Raw genomic sequence first — 20,345 nt, forward strand, 5'->3', positions numbered from 1 at the left:
GCTGTTGAGTTCTGTTGACAACTATGCAGGTTTTTTTTAATTTGTATTAAACATTACAAAACATCACAGTATTAAAGCAGTACAGATACATGTAAACGACAACTATGCGTTAGTGATGTGTCGTTCAAGAACGATTCATTCTTTTTTGACTAATCTTTAATGTGACAACGAGTCGTTTCAGAGAGCGATTCGTTTATTTTGTGTTGACTGCACATGAACTATATATGCCATCGGTTCTGTTCAGGATCTTATGCATTCAGCCTATGGGGCTGTGAGTTGGTGAACGAAGGACTCGAACGGGAAACTAATCTTTCCAGGGAACAGACGTGATTAAATGTGAAGTGACAAAAAGAAAGAACGACTCTGATTCGAAGCTGAGGTGAACTAACAGACTGCATAGCCTGAATACCCAGCTAAGCAATTAATGAATCATTTCTTTCTTAAAGTCTGGCCTTGGCTGCAATAGCTTATAGTTTATAATTTATTCTAAATGTGATCAACATTTGCATAAATACTAGATGTGTTGGGGGATTTAACATGTGACATTTTAATTATACTTTATACTTTGATATATGACTTGAAAAAAGATTTATTTATTTTGCTGAACGAGATTCAAAGATCCGAATCCGTAAAATTATCCCAACTTCCCATTACTACTATGCGTTGTTCAACATACGTCACTTACTCCGTTGCTCTGATTTGTTGTAGGTCTATCAAATTGAGTGCAGAGGCATTTTGGTTGAGACACGCCCCATAATCGCAGCCCAATGGAGCAGTATCATGCTGCGTCTCAATTTGCATACACTGTAGAAAAAAAATCCCAATTTTACGGAAAATAACTCTAAATTGTTTACAGTATTTTCCTGTAATTTTGAATTATGTTTAAAACTATGTAAAATTACAAACAATATCTGTTAATAAACAACTTGACTGTTATTTTAAGGATTATATCATTAATGACAAATTATAGTAATTCTCATTTTTATAAAGGAAAATCACTATTATTTATACAGTATTTTTCTGTTTTCATAAATTACACACAAATTCATGTAAAATTACAAAAAATATCTGTAAATTAACAACTTGACCATTATTTTATCATTAATGACAAATCACAGTCATTCTCATTTTTTATACAGGGAAATTACTGTATTATTTATACAGTATTTTTCAGTTTTCTTACATTACATACAAATGTATGTAAAATTACAGAACTAATCTGTAATAAAATATTTAGCTCATTATATTAAAGGTTTATGTCCATACTAACAATTTAACATTATTCTTTGTAATTTTAAAGTAAATCGTATTAGTTTCACTGTAAAAAATAAAATCGTAAAAAAATGGTAAATGACTGGCAGCTACGGCTGCCAAACAAAAAACGTAAAATTAAAGTAAAATATCTTAATTCAAATAAAGTGCAAAAACTTTACGAAAATTTACATTAAAAGCTTGAAATAAAACTGTTATTTTACAGATATTTCCTTATTTAAATTAAGATATTTTACTTTAATTTTATGTTTTTGTTTGGCTGCCAGTCATTTGATTTTCTTTTTTTTTTACAGTGTAGGTGTATTTTTACATTCAAACTGTAATTCTGGATACAAATATAACAAACTATATAGGAAACTAAATATCAAACAATAATCTGTTTTTAAAGAGTACAAATCTGCACTGCTCTCCAGGTTGAAACTTTCAAGCCTCTGCCCACACCACAAAACACCACTTGACCAATAAATTAAATATAACAGCAAATAAATATAAATATACACATTTGCTAACTGTAGTTTAAAACAAACATTATTATTTGTAAGGTTATTTGCTGTCTTTACGTGTTCACTTGAGCGTGATTGGTCAATCTGAACGTCATCTAGAAATCTGGCCAATGACAACTGTGCGTGCCTTCTACCGATCAAATTTGAATATGCACCCGTCGCCGTTGGAGTGCTCTGCTCGCGGGCGCGGTTTCTAATCTGCAACAGGACTGCTTCGTCGGTCCATTAACGGCATCACATGAATCATTTTACATCTGTTAAAATCTTATTTTGGACGAATTTTGATTGTGGGATGTCGACTGAGAACGAAAAACATGGATATGAACAGACATTTAAGTTACCAATGGCGGAAAACAGACGGCAGAAGGTAAATAAATACCTTTATATTTTTTTCTACTGTCACATCAATATATAGTGCATTGAAGTGATAATGTTATGCTAATCACATATTACTTACATATTCTGTTTCTGTGTTTTGTTATGTTGTAATACTATTAAGCTAGGACTGGGCACTATGACGATGATAGTGACTAACTTATCCAATATTGCACACAGTTATCTCAAAATCCCTGTCATGTGAGGTATTCGCTTGATTTAAACAGTCAGTTATGTTTGAAGTAACGTTAGAGTTAAACGGTTCAAGTTAACGTGGAGAATCCCGGATGCGTGTCATCGTGCTTTCGTTCTTAAGGCGAGACACTACAGGTGAATAGGGATTTTTTTTTAATTACAAGATATCACTGTGAAACTTCTCCAGTTTATTACTGGCATAAACATAAGAAAAAAATGTATTACAAGTTTTGTGTAAATTAATGTTTTAATATGCAAATGAGGCCTTATATACTTAAATATACGCTCATTTGCATACTTTTCCAAAAACAAAATCTGGAAATTGGAAAGGACCATGTTTAAAATTCTTGGTTCTATTTGTTGACATGTTAGATGAGAGGGCTTTTACAGAGGGGATTCTGGATATCTTATTTTGTGCTTTAGTAAATTAGAGAATACTGACAATAGCCTTAAAAAATCAATTTTCGCCATGTTTTTTGGAGTTAAAGGACCTATAACTCAGGATTGGAATGATATATCAACAAATCCCTCTGTAAAAGCCTTCAGAATATAGTTCAGCATAAGACTGCTAAAGTTGGTGCTTGTAGGTGCTCTTGAAGTGGATATATCTGACTCTGAGTGTGAGAAAAAACTAATTCTGAGAAAACGGCCTTTAAAGTTTTATACTGTATAACTGCATACATTTCTATAAAACCCCCAACCTACAAACAAAATATATATTCAGTTAATTAATATCAGTAGTGTATAATATTTAAAACACGTGGAAATTGATAAATGAATAAATTATTAATAGCAATAGCTATTAGAGAACTACCTTAAGAGAACTACCTTAACAAACACCAGTCACAAAAACTGCAGACGAACTGTCCCTGTTTGTTGCATATGTCCATCTATAACTATTTGAATCTAATTCTGACGGGGTTTCGTCGTCTAATCTGTTGTTGTTTACTTTCTTTTTACTTGCTCTTGCTACTTGGTCTTTTCTGTGAGCGTTTATGAGCCGATTTCAGCGTTGTCTGCACTTTCTCTCAAGCAGAGAATACACAAGCAAGCGGCAGCGCGTGAGAAATTCACATCGACCAATCAGATGTGGTGTTCGGCTGCAAACTTTCGCGGTTGGTTAGTTCTACAAAGGAAATGTCCATATTTGGATTAGACAGTGCTGTGCGTGAGACTGCGAGCTTTATAATGAGACCAAGCATGACATGTTTCTGTGAATGGAGACGGCACGAGAGATCGCGCTAGAATAACGTTTGATGATTTCGGGTAGAAATCTAAAGGCGCACGGTGACAAAATATAATGAAATAACCAACTTAATGTGTAATGTTGACATTTTTTTTATTTTGACATGAAAGCTTACATGTTAAGGGAGCAAACTGGCCCAAAATCTCAAAATTGACCACTGCATGAAAAAACGATGTTTTCACCTGCCGTGTCTCGCCTTAAAGGGGCAGCAGCTTAATAAACTGCCATCTCATAATTTGAATCAAACAACAAAAGACTAGAGAAGACCATCTGCGTTTTTAAGAATCAAGTGATATTAATGCATAGAATATCATGCAGTGAAGACTAAGCAGTATTATTCTGTAGTATTTCTTAATAAAATATATATAAAATAACTATACTGTGATATTGTTATTGCGAAATAAAATTTCTCATGTATGTAGAATAATATGGTCATAATGCCCATCCCTACTGTCAGCTAGTTTTAAGATCAAGCTTGTCATAAAAAGTAAAAGAGTTTTGGAATGAGTAATGTTAATCTGAGAACACTGTCATGTACACTCATTCAACAGAGAGGACAGGAATCCACCATCCTTGGACTCTGAATTTTAGGCAAACCAGCATTTTGGATCTACTGTGAAGTTTTTGACCTGGTGAGTACATTTTGCAAGTCCATGTCTCTGTCAGTAAGTTGACAATTAATATTAATGTTTTATTAAATAAATGAATATTCATTTGTGTGTGTGTATGTTTCTTCCCCCCTCATAATCCTGAAGTTTTGGGAATGAAAATCTGCCACATGATCTTCAGAAGAAGTGAGTGTTCATGTCATATCCAACATTGATACTATTATGGTACCCTTATGTGTGTGGAAATGTGAACACAGGCAACTCAAGGCACTTGAGCTCTGGTTCAGACGTACCTTGAGTTTAAAAGCATAGCTCACTCAAAATGAAAACTCCCTCATCGTTTTCTCACCCTCATATCTTATCAAACTTGTATGACTTTCTTCTGTGAAACAAAATATTTTGAATAATGTTGGTAACCAAGCTACATTGGACCAAATTTTATGCATAATAATTACCAATAACCATCTCAAAGCTGAGCGGACTCTGTGTTCATATAGCCAGAATATCTCAATGTCAAATGTTGTTTAAAGGAAAGGTACAAAAACAAAATCCTCCCTTTTTAAGGACTTTTCAGTGAATCAATGTCTTTTTCTTTCTTTCTTTCTTTTATAGATCCAGCTGATTATTGGAGATTTGGAAAAGGATTGCTCATTATCTGCTGTGTCTGTCCCTTCTGGTGCAGAATCATGGACCTGTTGTATGTTTTGATTTATATTTCTTATTACACTATATAGCTTACATTCTGAATTAAAAGGTAAATGTTTGTCCACATAATTATCAGAGCTATATGGAGCCCTCGGGGGTCAGTTGAATATAGAGGAAAACAATATAAAACTTATTTGGAAAATACAAAGTAAATACAAAACAGTAAATGGCACAATTTGTTATTTTGTTATAAGGTGAAATCATGACCTCATCATGATAATAGTAACCCTAACTTACAAGATAAATGCAATTTTTAATTTTTCAATTCCTCCTGGGGGCTCTGAAGAATTTGTTTACATAAATTTACATCTGAATAATACAAGTTTTAGAATCAATAGTGAATCCGTGACAATCTTGTAAATGTATCAGTTTTGTACTTTTTTTTTTCAGTTTGAAATTTTTTTAAACTTAAAAAATTTGATGAAACTGTTCCACTGTTATCTGTATTTGAAATGTATTATGTATTGTATTGTTTACAGACTGTATTTTGTCTTCCAAAATAAAACCGTAAATTTAACACTATTGAATGATTTTTTTATTGTAATAATCTGTAAAATAACAGTGTTTTTCTGCAGAATTTTTAGTACTGTCACTTTATTGAAGGTGTTTGATCATAATAATCTAGGAAAAATCAGTAAAATAACAGTTTTACACTGTTAAAAAATGTTAAATGACTGGCAGCTATGGCTGCCAAACAAAAAACTTAAAATTAAAGTAAAATATCTTAATTTAAACAAGGAAAAATCGGTAAAATAACAGTTTAACACTGTATAAAAAATGGTAAATGACTGGCAGCTACGGCTGCCAAACAAAAAACGTAAAATTAAAGTAAAATATCTTAATTTAAACAAGGAAAAATCAGTAAAATAACAGTTTAACACTGTATAAAAAACCCCGTAAATGACTGGCAGCTACGGCTGCCAAACAAAAACCGTAAAATTAAAGTAAAATATCTTAATTTAAACAAGGAAAAAAATCAGTAAAATAACAGTGTTTTTCACTAAAACTTTTAATGTAAATTTCTGTAAAAATTTTTTGCACTTTATTTGAATTAAGATATTTTACCTTAATTTTATGATTTTTGTTTGGCAGCCGTAGCTGCCAGTCATTTACCTTCTTTTTACGATTTTTTTTTTTTACAGTGTACTATACGTACTAAATAGTATTCGAAAATAGAAATAGTATGTCCCAAATCATAGTATGTTGAAAATAGTATTCCAAAGATACCCGATGGTCAACTATTTCCGGTCAGAATCCGAAGTGCAGATCGACGCACACTTTAACGGCTGATATTGCCCACAACCCATTGTGAGTTGGACGAGGATTCGATTAGAACTACAAACGCGGATAAAGTGTTAAAAAAACTACAAACATGACTGATGTGCGAGTCGGAGGTTTAGATAAAGGGGTTTGAGTGATCAATTATGAGTATTTAACCTGACGAAAATATATTTATTCAATGCTATCCACATTATATTTCACCTGCAGCAGCACTGTGAACTTTTGTAAAGATACATTTGGTCATAACTTTAAAATACATCATATTTAAACTGCAAACATATGAGGGGAGTCTCTGCATTAAAGACCCATGAATGGCAGATCAATATGCGTCTACATTTCTCTCCGATACGGTAGGAAATTAAATTGAATGTGGAGGATTTGAACTGTGACAATGATTGACAGGGCAGGTTAAACAGTGACGGGATGCACGTAACTAAGCGTCAGAGTACGTTAAAGATGACGAAGTAGTATGTCCCAAAGCTTGTATACTCTTCTGCTACACACACTTTCTTCACAAAAAGAGTACATACTTTTAGGTCGTAGTATAAATAGGCGAATTGGGAAGCAGCATCAGACTCATATTCTGACTAGAATTGAGTATGACAACATCAGGCTAAAAAGTATCACTTTCCACAAAAAATATTAAAGGGGTCATGAATTTTTGAAAAAATTGTATACTGTTGTCTGAGGTCAACTTATGACATTCGCGTGGTTTTTACATTGAAAAATATCGTAATGAATCAGTAATAGGCTAATTTCTGCCCTGGTTTTGAGGCTCTCTGAAGACACGCTGGGTTTTGATGGGCTTGCCGCACTGAAGACTTGGAAGTAAATGCCCACGGCTAGGATTGGATAAGATTTGCATATTTAATGAGCTTCAGCTCCCTCAGTACATGTGGAAAGCGTGTGGAGAAATGCTCACAGGGCTCGCAAAATACCTTTATCAAACAAACACAATGATTACTTGGCCGGCCCGATCGGTGAATAACCATGACCCGTCCACACACACACACGATTGGTGAATAACCACGACCCGTACACACGCGTCTGATCACGAATGAACCAATAACACCACAAATAAAGGATACTCCAGCCTGACAGCGTGCTAAGGTATGTTAAATTAGACATGTACACATAATCAATACGATGTGTAACAATGCAATACTATCACATATAAAATACTAACACATATTCAGTTACTCACATAAGTGTGTTGCACCATTTCTGTCGGATCCAATATAGAAGGCACAGCATTGTGTTTTAATCTCAATATGTCTGCAAATCCAGTCTCGACCTCTAACTTGTTTACAAACGATTCTGCGGTGAAATGAAGCGGACAAACGCACAATGTCTTACACATGTGAGCTGGAACCGGCAAGTTTACGGCTCGTAGCCCGATCCGTTTAGCTCCACGAGTCGGTGGGTGGGGCTACAGAAGCAGGCGTACATATTTATCTATTGAGGCGGCATTTCTGCATTCTATGACTTCAATGGTCGACATATTCTGAGATTGAGAGTTTTCTGGGCCTGATGTCAATAAAAGCTTTTCTTTGACTAACAAGGACATTTTCAGCTCTGAAACTTACAGGATATTCTTATATCACAATGAAATTTTATATATCAAAGGCTCAAGGGAAAGTTGATTTCTCAATTCATCACCCCTTTAAACAGCATTAAACAGATTTCGAAAGGACCTTGTGACACTATAGACTGGAGTAATGGCTTTTTTTTATAAAATAAAAAAGTTATTATAAAATGTAATAATATTTCCTAATATTACTGTTTTACTATATTTTTGCATTAAATAAATGCTGCCTAAGGATAAGAGGCTTCTTTCAAAAACTTTTAAACAGTAGTCTATCCTAATACATTTTTACATTTTCAGTTGTATACATTAACATTAGTTCATGTATTATGAATAATTATGGATTAACAACAAAGTACATTTTTAAATGAACATTAACCTTGATTGATAAAACTAGCCCATTATTAGTTCATAATACCCAATGCATTGACTAATATTAACAAATTGAACATTATTGTGAAAGTGTTTTAGTTATTATTTTAAAAATGTTTTGCCAATTTTTACAGTATTTTTAATATTATACTACAAAAAAAGAAAATTTCGATAGTCAACTATGCTGTTTTAGGGATTGGGTGGACCCATGTCATATCCTGTCAAAGGCATCTGAATCATCACCAGAATTCAAAGATCTATTTCTAATAACAGATTTCTCAAAATCAGCTGCTCTTTCAGTATCTGTTTTAATGATATAGAATAAATTGGCATTTACATAAGGTGAAAATCGACTCTATGGGAGGATTTGTGACAAAAGTGTGTCTGCTGACAGATGATGCGCTGCTGTTAAAAATGTACTGTCAGAGTGATAGAGCTTTGGGCAATTCCTCTCCACATCCACATCCACATCCACATCCAACCCCACACCCCAGTCTGCCAATGCACTCTCATTCTGCCATTTTTACCCTTGCATTTCGTCTCTCCCCTCATACCGAGAGCCAAGACTGCTTTAGGCTCTACCACTCTCCCCTCCGTCGCTTTCTCCCCCCCACCCTCTCTCTCACTCTCTCTCTCTCTCTCTCTCTCTCTTTCTCGTTTTCTCTTCCCTCCCTCCCGCTCACTCTGCCCTTGCTGTAGCAGACACATTGCAGTCGCAAATGCTCACACTCACATCGGCTTGCTCCCTGCATCAAAACCAACAAATCACAGACTCGCGCAGTTCAAGAATATAGAGCAGGACCGAAAAAGCAAAAAGAAGGCATTGATCGATGTCAAAAAAGCGACATCAGCTGGGACTCAACAGCACGGTTATATAAAGGTTCTTCAAGGCTGTAGGTAATGGTTGCCTACTTTGTGGGCAGGGTTTCCTGGGACCGTTTGCAAAAGTAAAAACAAAAGAAGCTGTCGGGAGATAAACGAGGGGTGAGGATGCTACTCAAAATCCCTCTTGGAGCAACCTGAGATGTAGAGGAAAAGGGATACCTGGAAAGAGCAGCAGTTCTCTCGGATGGACGCAAGCAGGAATTTGAAAATAAAAAAAGGTTGGTATATGTTTTTCTTTACCCTTCAGGTATTTAAGAAGCTGGGAAGGAGTGGAGACATAGATTTGGAATTAGTTAGGACAGAGAAAAAATACTAACAGTTCAGGGTGGATAAGGAAAAAAACAATAAGGAGGGAATTGTGCAGTGAAAATTAGTGTATAGACCTCAAGTCCATCTAGACAAGAGTGCGTGCCGTGCACACACATACACAGACAAATTTGGCTCAGTCAGACCCACAGGGTCTGCTTGAAAGCAGGTCTAATTGGATTATTTGCTTTAATGCGCCAGTTTACAGGAAGAATCAATTAATTTAGGAACCTCAATAGTATAAGACGCCGACATCAGCAAACAGACATGGATGTCTTTGCTTTCCAACATGCTTTCCACTTTGAGATGTGGCATCTGAGCTAAAAGTCTACGCAAGAAAAATGAGAGAAAGATAAACTGATGTGAGCTTCTTTCTTTTGTTTTTGTTTTTAAATGAGAGCTTTTAATATTGGTTATATTTATTAAGAGGGGTTTGTGTTTCTTTTGGCAGTTCACTCTGAGATTAAATGGACTGGAAACCCTTGCTACTGGAAGCACCTTTGCAAATATAAGATTTTAATAAAACAAGCTTTCACTGGATTTAGAATTTAAAAATGCTGTTAAGTGAAGGATAATTTGGAACATAGGAATTATTCATTTCCTGAAACATAGGAAATTATGAAAATCAAGAAAGAAAAAAAATCCAGACATACCAACTTCCTTTTAACTGAGGTTCACAGAAGATTATGAAAACAGTGACTCATGGCGAAGAAAAGAACGGCAAGGCAGTCATGATGTGACAGTAATTCATCCATTTGACCATGCACAGATCAAATTTAAATCATCATGATTTTGATCATTAACTATGAGGAACATGTCAACCCTCAGCACACCTTAATATTTCCATTATTTACAGTGTCACTTCTGTATTTTCATCTGAAGCAATAATAGGACTAGCTTGGCAATTTGTTTATAACAGAACTGAAAAGAATGGAAACCATTTTAAATCCTGATTAAACAGAACAGACAGGTATGAAAAATTACAGTATTTTTTGTTTTTAATCTTCTCCTTTCCCTGTCTGCACAAACTAACCTACTGCTGGCAGGTAGGACCTCATGAGGTTTGTCAATTGTTTGCAGGATATTTACAGTGTGCAATTCCAGATTCAGCACAATGAATCTAAATCCCACTGGGTATTCATTCTTTATAGCAATTTTGCACACATACAGCTTTGAGCCAATTGCACATGGTTATTTATAGAATATAACTACTCTCTATGCTGCCCCATCTTATCCCTTCATCTCACCCGTTCTCACTTTCCCATTATGTAAGACTGAAATGAACACGCCAAAAACACGTAAGCAACAAATAGAAGCATTATCATACCACCATCGCAGCATAACACATTTGTTGATGGTGACTGATGGATTAATTAAACCAAGTCAAGTCACATGTTCATCTACAATAGTGCGTTAGATAACACAGGTCTTCAGTCTTGTGAAAGCAATTAAACTTCATTTACACACCCATTGCCGCTTGTGTTGCTCCCTACACTCCTTGCACTGGTTGGATTGTTTCTGTCCATGTGTGCGACAGAGAAGACACACACAGACAGTTATGTATCAGGTTAATGGAGTAATCAGACCCCTGTAGGAGAGCAGGGAGCAGCAGAGAGGAGAACAAACAGAAGGACATAAGACTTGGGTAAATAGATACACTTTGTCTGCACACACAGCCACAACAACAGCCACACAATCTCACATCTGCGATGAAAAGACAGCCAAGGCATTCATCACTTAGAATGTGACTGATCATCTTGGGGCTTGTCCCTGGCAGCCAAATCGAGTCTCTCTTTCGCTCACAAAACAGGGGAAAAGTTTAAGGTTCTTGCTGCACTTGCTGGGCACATGATAAATGCCTTAAAATCCAAACAATTGACAAAGGATTCCAGGTAGATCATTAATCTGAACCACTAAACATGGCCAATGGTAGATTGGATCACGATTAGATCTTTGATACATTGTTGGATGAAGCGAGCTTATACTGGATGATTGATAAGATATAACACCAAGTCTCAGTGAATAACCACATTTGTGCAGGGGATTAGTGAATGGAAACGCAGTCCCTGGATTGAGGGAGACAGAAAGTCCTAACATTTTCTCCAGTTCAAGTTATGAGTTGAATCCACTAATGTTCATTCTCTTTGCACAGGTCTGTGGACAACCTGGTTACCATGCCACGCACAGAACCAGGGAGTCCATCTAGAGGAACCAATCTGTTGCAAGAACAGGGCAACTCAAAATGGATCCTGTCAAGGAGACATCCTGCTTCCTCAAACTCTTTCAGCACAATAAGTGTCCGCTCCTGTCCCTTGCCACAATCAACATTTTTCTGGCTGGGTCTCCTAGGCTTTGTATTGTCCACTCCGCAGCAAGGTGTGTTGGCAGGGGAGACATGGGGCATGGTGTCCATCTGCCCCATCCACTGCGTTTGTCGGAACTTATCTGAGTCTCTAAGCACACTCTGCGTGAATAAAGGTCTGCTTTTTGTGCCACCGAACATTGATCGCCGCACTGTGGAGCTTCGTCTTGCTGACAACTACATCCTGGAAGTGGGAGGTGCAGACTTTGCCAATATGACAGGACTAGTTGACCTGACATTGTCACGCAACACCATCCATGCTCTAAAACCACTGGCATTTGTTGATCTGGAGAGCTTGCGTTCACTTCACCTGGACACCAATCGTCTCACAATGGTGGGACCTCAGGATCTGACAGGACTTGTTAACCTTCAGCATCTCATCATCAACAACAACCAGCTCACAGATGTTTCAGTGGATGCTTTCGATGACTTCCTAATGACTCTGGAAGATCTGGACCTTTCCTACAATAACCTTCGCAGGGTTCCTTGGGACTCTATACAGAATATGGCTAGCCTGCACACCTTAAATCTAGATCACAATCTAATAGACCAGATTGCTGAGGGTTCTTTCAGTGAGCTCTTCAAACTGTCTCGACTGGATATGACCTCAAACAGATTGCAGACTCTTCCCCCTGATCCATTGTTTTCCAGATCCCAGATTGGGGCTGTCAGTCCAACACCATACAATTCTATCATCAGCCTTAACTTTGGGGGGAATCCCCTGCACTGCAACTGTGAACTGTTGTGGCTACGACGACTGATTCGGGAAGATGACATGGAGACATGTGCCACACCTGCTCATCTGGCGGGTCGCTACTTTTGGTCCATCCCAGAGGAAGAGTTCACGTGTGAGCCACCACTGATCACCCGTAATACCAACAAGCTGTGGGTGTTGGAAGGCCAAAGAGCCACACTTAAATGTAGAGCCATCGGTGACCCTGAGCCAGTTATTCATTGGGTGTCACCAGATGACCGTATTGTGGCCAACTCCAGTCGCATTCGTTCCTACTACAATGGCACACTGGATTTTTTGGTGACCCGTGCCAGAGATGATGGCACCTATACGTGCATTGCCATCAATGCTGCAGGGGAATCTACAGCTCTGGTAGAATTGAAGATCATTCCTCTTCCCCACAGAGGGAATGGTACAATATCCCTTATCAACCATAGAGACCCTGGATCCTCTGATATTAGCAGTGGGCGGGGAGGGGTTGAAGGGGCAGGGACTGGTGTGGTGACTGTACAGAATGTCACTGGAGGCAAAGGAGATACTGGAGAAAGAGGAAGCAGAAGCAGTAACGGAGGAACAGAAACCCTGGTGGGAGTTCTAGGTGTGACATCCAATTCAGCTCAGATTCGCTGGAAAATGGGTCGATCTTCAACGCCTTTCTTGGTGTGGATGTATCAGATCCAGTACAATAGCACTGCTGACGACGCACTTGTTTATAGGTAAGGATATCATGTTTCTTGATCTCGCAGCTAGCTTTTTTGTATTGTGGCAGCACATTTGACAAAAAAAGATGTTGGTTTTCAGTGCTTGGTTTTCATGTGTTCCAAGTGAACGCATGTAAACATGTTTGGTGCTCATGTTCATGGATTATAGGCTTCAGATATTGATGAAAGGATAAGGCCAAAGGAAACAGTCACAGCCCCAAAGCGGATGGAAGATTCAAGTTGAGCCATGAGGCTAAAAGAGATACAGGCAGCTATTTATAGCCATGAAGGGGTAAAGAAAGCAGAGCAGTGGAGTGAGAGGACCTGCTGACTCTGGGGAAAACAGGATGGACCCTTTAAAAGGGCAAAACCTACACCTTCACAATGAATCAGGAAGAGTGAAATGGATCTAAATGGAGGGAGAAAGGAATAGAGAGAGATGGGGCAGGTCACAAGGGAAGGGCTGTGAGAGTTGCTTACACTAACTCTACTTAAGACAGCTGGGAGTAGTCACAGTAGTTCCACAGTAGTAGTGTCCAAATTCCCACACATTTATAGTTTGTACTAAATTAATTGAAGAACTTAACATTTGATGTTCCTTTGGCATGCAGGTTTATAGTATAAATACATTTCCAGACATACAACATCTGCCATGTTGTCCTGTGTTCCTTGTGTTCTTTAACCTGTGAAAGACTAATAACGAACAAGAAAACAATATATTTGGCTGTTGTTAAATAAGTACAATTTAATCAGAAGAAACTTTCTTGGTACAAGCAGTACTTGCACTTTTTTAAAAAAGGCACCTGGCTTACAGTTTTTGGACATTTTTATCTTTTGAATCTGACGCCACCTCAGCTCCTGTTCTCTCAAGGGATAGTGAAGTGTCCACTGTTTGCACACCTCAGAATCTTAATAGAGGCAGTGCATCATCTGGGTATTGTTTAGCTACTCATCACAGGAGGTGTTGTATTACTTTTTGTATACTGTGAATTCAAATGTCCTACTTGTGTCAAAGAAGTTCCTCCATGGTAGCCTTCATTTTATGATGTCATTTGTTTATCTCACTCTCTCATCTCATTACCTTTTCCTTTCTCTTAGCAACCTTCCTAGAGCTCTTCAGCTATAAACACTCAATAACTCTGAAGGGGGCTTACAAATGCAACATATGCACTGCACATGCACACACGAGAACATATTCTGGCATGGTAAGGACATATCTTAGGAGGCTTAACAAAAGGAACAAGCAATGGGATGTCCAGGGATTGGGATCAATAATGTATGGTGAAGGTGAGGGGCATGTTTGTGTGACACAAAGATAAATATATATAGATAAAGGAGGATGGGCTAAAGAGAGAGGGATGAGGGTAGCAGAAGTAGCAGCAGTTGCTGAGTGATGGCAGGCAGAGAAGTGGATGAGTGGGAGGCCAGGCATCTTCATAATGGACCTGTTACTACAGCTATTCCTATCAACATGCAGGAATCTGCAAGAGTAAACACAGTAAGCCACTCTAGACCAGAAGACAGACATTACACATTGACTGGCCACCTTGAGTGCATTATTAAACTACAGAGATAGGGTTTTTCTTAGATATTTTTGCGCATTCAAGGAACGCTCCACATTCAATACAAGTTAAGCTCTATTGACAACATTTCTGGCATATTACCAATAACTACAGAAAACAATTTTGTTTCTCAGGATTTTTTATGTTCTAAGTTTCGCACAAGCTATGTCGACAGAGCTAATATTAAAGGTGAAGTATGGGAAAATTTGATTACAGGTTTAATTACAGAAAAGCAAGCCAAAATTCAATGCATTTAGATTAAACCGGTCATTAACACAAAGAAAATGGGTTATTGGGATGCTACAATGAACGCTTCTATACCATACAGCATCATCATGCACCCATTCAGAAAGACAAATGTACCAGTTTATAATCCTTTTCAGCACTAGTCAGTTCTCACCACAGATTTGAAAAAATGCTATAAAAGTGGGTGTGGTAAGCTGCATAGTGGAGGGGGAATAGGGACCAACAACATAGCAACGACTTCTGATTGACAGTTTTATTTGCTCAGTTAAAAGCATCAAAGCTTCCCACAAATGCATGCTGCAATTTACCATTGCATGCAACAAAATATACATAAATTATATATGTTTTTGTAAGCTCACGTAAAATTACACAAATACATACATATCCCGTGATTGTTTAATGCACAAATAAAAGCACATCCATTAGCATTTGTGCTTTTCATCGAAAATATATATACATGAATGCACTTCTGCACCTTTAACTTTTGAGGCATTTTGCTGTTTTATAAGCCGTTTGATCGGTTATAGGGCCGTAAAGACCTGTTACACACAAATCACATTTGTGTCAAAAACTCATCTATGGAAGAGAACCAGCGTAGTTACAAAAGCAAAAACAAATTTTGACCCATTAATGCATCTCTCACTTAAGGCTGATTTATACTTCTGCGTCTGACCTACGCCGTATCCTCTATGCCGCAAGTTACAAGTCGGTTTTCATTTATACTTCAGCATTGTTGTCCAAGTCAATGTGCAATTACACATGCAGACTGCTAGTAGGCAGTGTCCACGGGCATGTTGATGGTGTAACCCACAGTATCAAGGCAAAAACCGAAGAAGAAGCAGCTTGTTGTGTACATTGTCGGAGTAGCAGCAGCAGTGATGGCAGCAAATAGATAGCAACTTTTCTTGCAGCTTGAGTTGTTGTATCTAATACAAATTAAGCATCTCTAGTTGATTAGTAGAGTTAAATAAGAGGCGATCTGGCGCTTGAATGCGTTTTTGAAATCATGCAGAGTGCTCGTGGCCGCTGTTTTCAGTATCGGTGGCTCATGCACAGACAATCGCTTCAATCGATTGCTGTTGCGGAGACTTTATTCGTTCCGATGAAATCATAAAACGAAATGCAACCAAATGTGTCCCTGTTCTTGATATGCAATCACTGATTAACATCTTTGGTTTTAATGAGAAAATAAATAATTAAATAAACTATACAATGGTGGATTAGAACCCAGAACCTCTGGCACGCTTAACAAAAATTCTACCACAAGACCATCAAGAGCTCACACATACTCACAGCGGATCTATGTATTTATTCACCAGCATAAAGAATCTCTGGACTACAAAATATTGAGTTATATAGCAAATGTAAGGATGAAACTATCATCCAATTTCTGGACACACACACACACACACACACACACACACACTCCAATAGCAGATTTTTTATTTATTTATTGACCTGAGGGAGGGGTTCTGGCAGACCAATCACAGTGCTTGCGGTCCGCGTAGAATTGACGCGTTGTTACATTTTGGAGAGGTGCACGTCAGGGTACGTCGTAGGCTACTCGTGCAACACAGCCTACGACGTAGCTACAGTGTACACGCAACTTAGAAGTATAAATTGGGCTTTAGTGTATGTGATCTCACTATTTTGAAGCGCCTGTCATAGGAAAAGAACGCATGCATTGCTGCTGTGAATAATTAAGCAAGGCGTCTTCACATAGGATAAGGACACGCAGTCTTATGAATAATTATGAGACACCAATCAATCAGTCATTGATGTACTATAGTACAAGAAAATGTCACGTCCAGTGATGTTGACATGAAGATGAATTTGGAAGATGAAAATACTGCAAAAATGTACTTAAAATGTATACATTTGATAAATTACATGTATAATTCAACTGGCTCAAAATGTACTAGTTTCCACTGAATTGACCTGACCTGAACTGATCTCAAAATGCAAACCACCCTATACAAATAATGAGAGAAAACAAATTCAAATCATTGCTCAGCACGATTCATGGAGAAAATCAAGGGCTTCATTAACAGCATATCATTCGCATATCATTAACAGCATAACTTCACAGTTTCCTGTGAAGCTTGTAATTCAAATGATCCATAAGATTTTTGAAATTTTATATGCAGATAAGCATGCAAATGTCTCATTGGTATGCAGTAACACACTGAGCTCAAAAATAAGACAAGTCAACTTGAATGTGAACACCGTCTTCGATTCCTTACAGTGTAGCACAAAAACACTACAGCCCTTTTTACTGAGGATGATACTCAAGGAAAGATATGGTGTAGTGAAAAAAATGAATTAATTAATACAATTGACAAAAGATTATTGAATCTGAAAAGGAAGGAGGCAAATAGCGTATTGAAACCAGAGCAAAAGAGATTAAAATTATTCAAGGTCCTTCCTGCTGTAAACGCCAATTGCCTCTAGAAGTAAAGTGAATTAAAAGACTTGAATCATGTGTAGCCATCCAAAGCATTTTCATTACAGACACATATACCAAGCAGCCAAAGCAAATGCAGTGGACACAGTCAAACTGAAGTCTATTAAAGAGTACTTTAAAGACCAGTTATGGTAGATTGTAAAGACTAGTGTGGGCAGGATTCCTTCAGGCAAGAAACAAGAAGCATGTCAGCACCCTCTCAGCTTTCATGTAAAAATGCTTAATTGCTTGATAGATTGTTGCATCTTCAACATCTGCAGTTTATTCTTAATTTGCTAATTTCTTCAATTCCCTTTATTGCAGGGTACAGATCTCACCTTATTGTGCTTGATGTATTTCTGGCTGCATTTCTCCTCAATATAATGTTTAATTTCTCATAAATTTTCACTTTTTCTATTTGGTTACAGAATTCTGCCTCCAACCAGTAATAGTTTCCTGCTGAAAAACTTGGTGTCAGGAGCAGACTACAGCCTGTGTGTCTTGGCCATATTCGATGATGGCATCTCCTCCTTGGCTACTACAAAGGTGCTGGGCTGCATCCAGTTCAGCACTAAAGAGGATTATCCAGAATGCCGTTCTCTGCACGCTCACTTCCTGGGCGGCACACTGACAGTGATGGTGGGTGGCGTGGTGGTAGTAACCCTTCTGGTCTTCACCGTGGCCATGATGGTGCGCCATCGTGTATGCGGAGAGTGTCGGGATGATGCCAACAGGGAGTTCTTGCCAGCCAAAGGGGTGGATGTTTACGCCCAGACGAATGGAAACAACAGTATGATGATGGTGGCATTGCCAAACGGAGTCTTGGCCCAAAGAACAAAAGACAAAAACAAGCCCAGTTCTCTCCCAAAACCTAAACAGAGCCCGGAGCCACACCATGGCACACGCGAAAGGGATGACGGGGCAGTGAGGGAAAAATGTTTTAGTCCTCTCACACCAGAAAGTGAGAGATTGACACTCTTCTACTCCCCAAGTAACACACTGCCCATGCCGACACAAAAGCGAGCAGGTAGGCTCAAGTTGCGGAAGTCTCTGGAGACAGACAGAGACACGGACAGACAGGTCTTGGCCTCATTTGCATTGACACAAGAAGGAGATGATGGAAGGGAAGGAGGCTCAGACTTGAGGCAGGCACTAAAAACCAAACGTAGCTGCTCCTTTGACGTGGGTGAAATCACCACCACCACGTGTTACAGCTACGCCAAGCGGCTGAGCGTCATCTGGACCCGTCGTAGCCAGTCACTACATGGCATGCTTGTCCACTGTGCCTCCACCACCAGCACATCCAGCACGGGTAGCAGTGAGCAGTATGGCAACGGCCTAACGCACAACTATCTACATGCCTTCACTTCTAACAACTCCAACTCGACGTCAAACTCAAACAGTAGCATGACCGTCAATCCAAGAGACCTGGAGGAAAGCGTGGTGTAGATTGTGAAAGAAAGAGTTGAATTTGGGGGGAGTGACACCTAAGAAAGGCTGATACAAAAGTAACAAAAGAGAGAACTAAAAAAAATTAGATAAAACAAATTATCAGGGGAGGGCAGGATTGATGAGAAGTAATGCTTCTGACACAAAGGATTGGCTATTATTTGATGACCGCCATTATTCTGAGCCACAACAAGGCTCAAAATCAAATTATGTGAAGACAAAGAATGACAAGTAGGATTTGAAGAAATGAGATTCAAGGACAGGCTTGTTTTTTTTTTACGACAGGCCCAAGGCATGGGGGATTACAACCTAAAGCGTCTGTTTCAACAAGATTAATTAACCAATTAATAAATTATTGAATAAATTAGCCTCTACTTTATGTAGAAGAAACACTATTTGAATGCTAATAAGGAGCTGAAAAACTAAGGGGGTAAATATCACAGAAAAACAATAATAATTCAAACCCAAAGAGAGAATGCTTTATCTGTTGAAATACACTGCTGCAAAGAAGCACAACATGTCTGGGCCTTCTAATGAGGGAAAGTATATAAATATGCTGTAAAGTTTCTCTTCACTTTTTTATTTTTTCTGGTGGATATGTTTTTCAATGAATTGAAAAGATGGAAGGAGGGGGACTCACAGAACACTTCAACAAAGAATGAGGAAACCATTTGTTCAAATGTCATTCAACAGTGGTCTGAATAGTCATAATTGTTCTTGTCTGATCAGCCTTTTTTCCAGAGACATAAAAAGAATAAAAAGCTGTTCTGTAAAAATGATATTCTGTATTGTGGAATGAAGCTGTAATGAAGCTCTGATTAAGATCAATCTGATATGATAGCTCCAAGGTTAATTGCTTAAGAGAAGCTGGAATAAAAAGCCATATGGCACATGAACCAAAAAATAAGAGTGCTGTAGTTGAATGGCAGCACGGCATACAGTCCTAAAAAAACCTGATTAAAATGTCAAATAGGATAATCAGCTTAATGTCTCTAGTGTACTAATTCTAGCTCGGCTAACTTAACTGGAGATTTAATTGCAGATAATAAATAACAACAATAACAACAACAACAACAAGGTCTGTTAATCTGCAAGACCTCAAAAAGTAATGCGTTATATGAACTAAGGCTTCAAGATGAAGTTTTTAATTTCCTGTTATATTTCTTCATTTCGGCTGTGTCAAGCCCACTACAGACTATTTTATATAACAGGCGACAGAAGAGGAGGAAAACAGGACGAAGATAAAAGGAAAGAGGCAGGGGTGAAGGTGTGAACCAGAAAAAGAGGACAGTGGCACAGTTGGGGGAGGTTTCCTGTCTTATGCTAAACGCTTTGTAACAATGAATCTCACAAATGGTCCTTGAAGCTCAGGTCATAGCCGATACATTATATGGAGAGAGAATATATGCATACATCAGTGCGAGTTTATGGAATCAACAGTATTTGTGTTAAACCAATACACACTGTTTTCTAAAACATAACGAGCTACTTCACTAACTACTCTTTACTGCTAACT

At 38.0% G+C, this 20,345-nt stretch overlaps 2 protein-coding genes across 2 annotated transcripts in view; one reads left to right on the plus strand and one right to left on the minus strand.

The window, feature by feature from the left end:
• Positions 1 to 20,345, minus strand: part of pcxa (pyruvate carboxylase a) — a 159,528-nt gene that overhangs the window by 38,741 nt on the left and 100,442 nt on the right. The window lies entirely within an intron of this gene.
• On the plus strand, positions 8,835 to 19,727 carry lrfn4a (leucine rich repeat and fibronectin type III domain containing 4a). Its single transcript, XM_079835539.1, has 3 exons — positions 8,835 to 9,245; positions 11,486 to 13,144; positions 17,809 to 19,727. The coding sequence occupies exons 2-3, from the start codon at positions 11,508 to 11,510 to the stop codon at positions 18,827 to 18,829; spliced, it is 2,658 nt and encodes an 885-aa protein (XP_079691665.1). The 5' UTR covers positions 8,835 to 9,245; positions 11,486 to 11,507; the 3' UTR covers positions 18,830 to 19,727.

This window comes from Gobio gobio (assembly GCF_949357685.1).
Source record: "Gobio gobio genome assembly, chromosome: 14".
Taxonomy (NCBI): domain Eukaryota; kingdom Metazoa; phylum Chordata; class Actinopteri; order Cypriniformes; family Gobionidae; genus Gobio; species Gobio gobio.

Excerpts from the sequence above, each read along its gene's own strand:
- lrfn4a (XM_079835539.1), top strand. The coding sequence starts at position 11,508 with ATGCCACGCACAGAACCAGGGAGTCCATCTAGAGGAACCAATCTGTTG. Across the intron at positions 13,145-17,808 it reads GACGACGCACTTGTTTATAG|AATTCTGCCTCCAACCAGTA; the intron begins GTAAGGATATCA and ends ATTTGGTTACAG.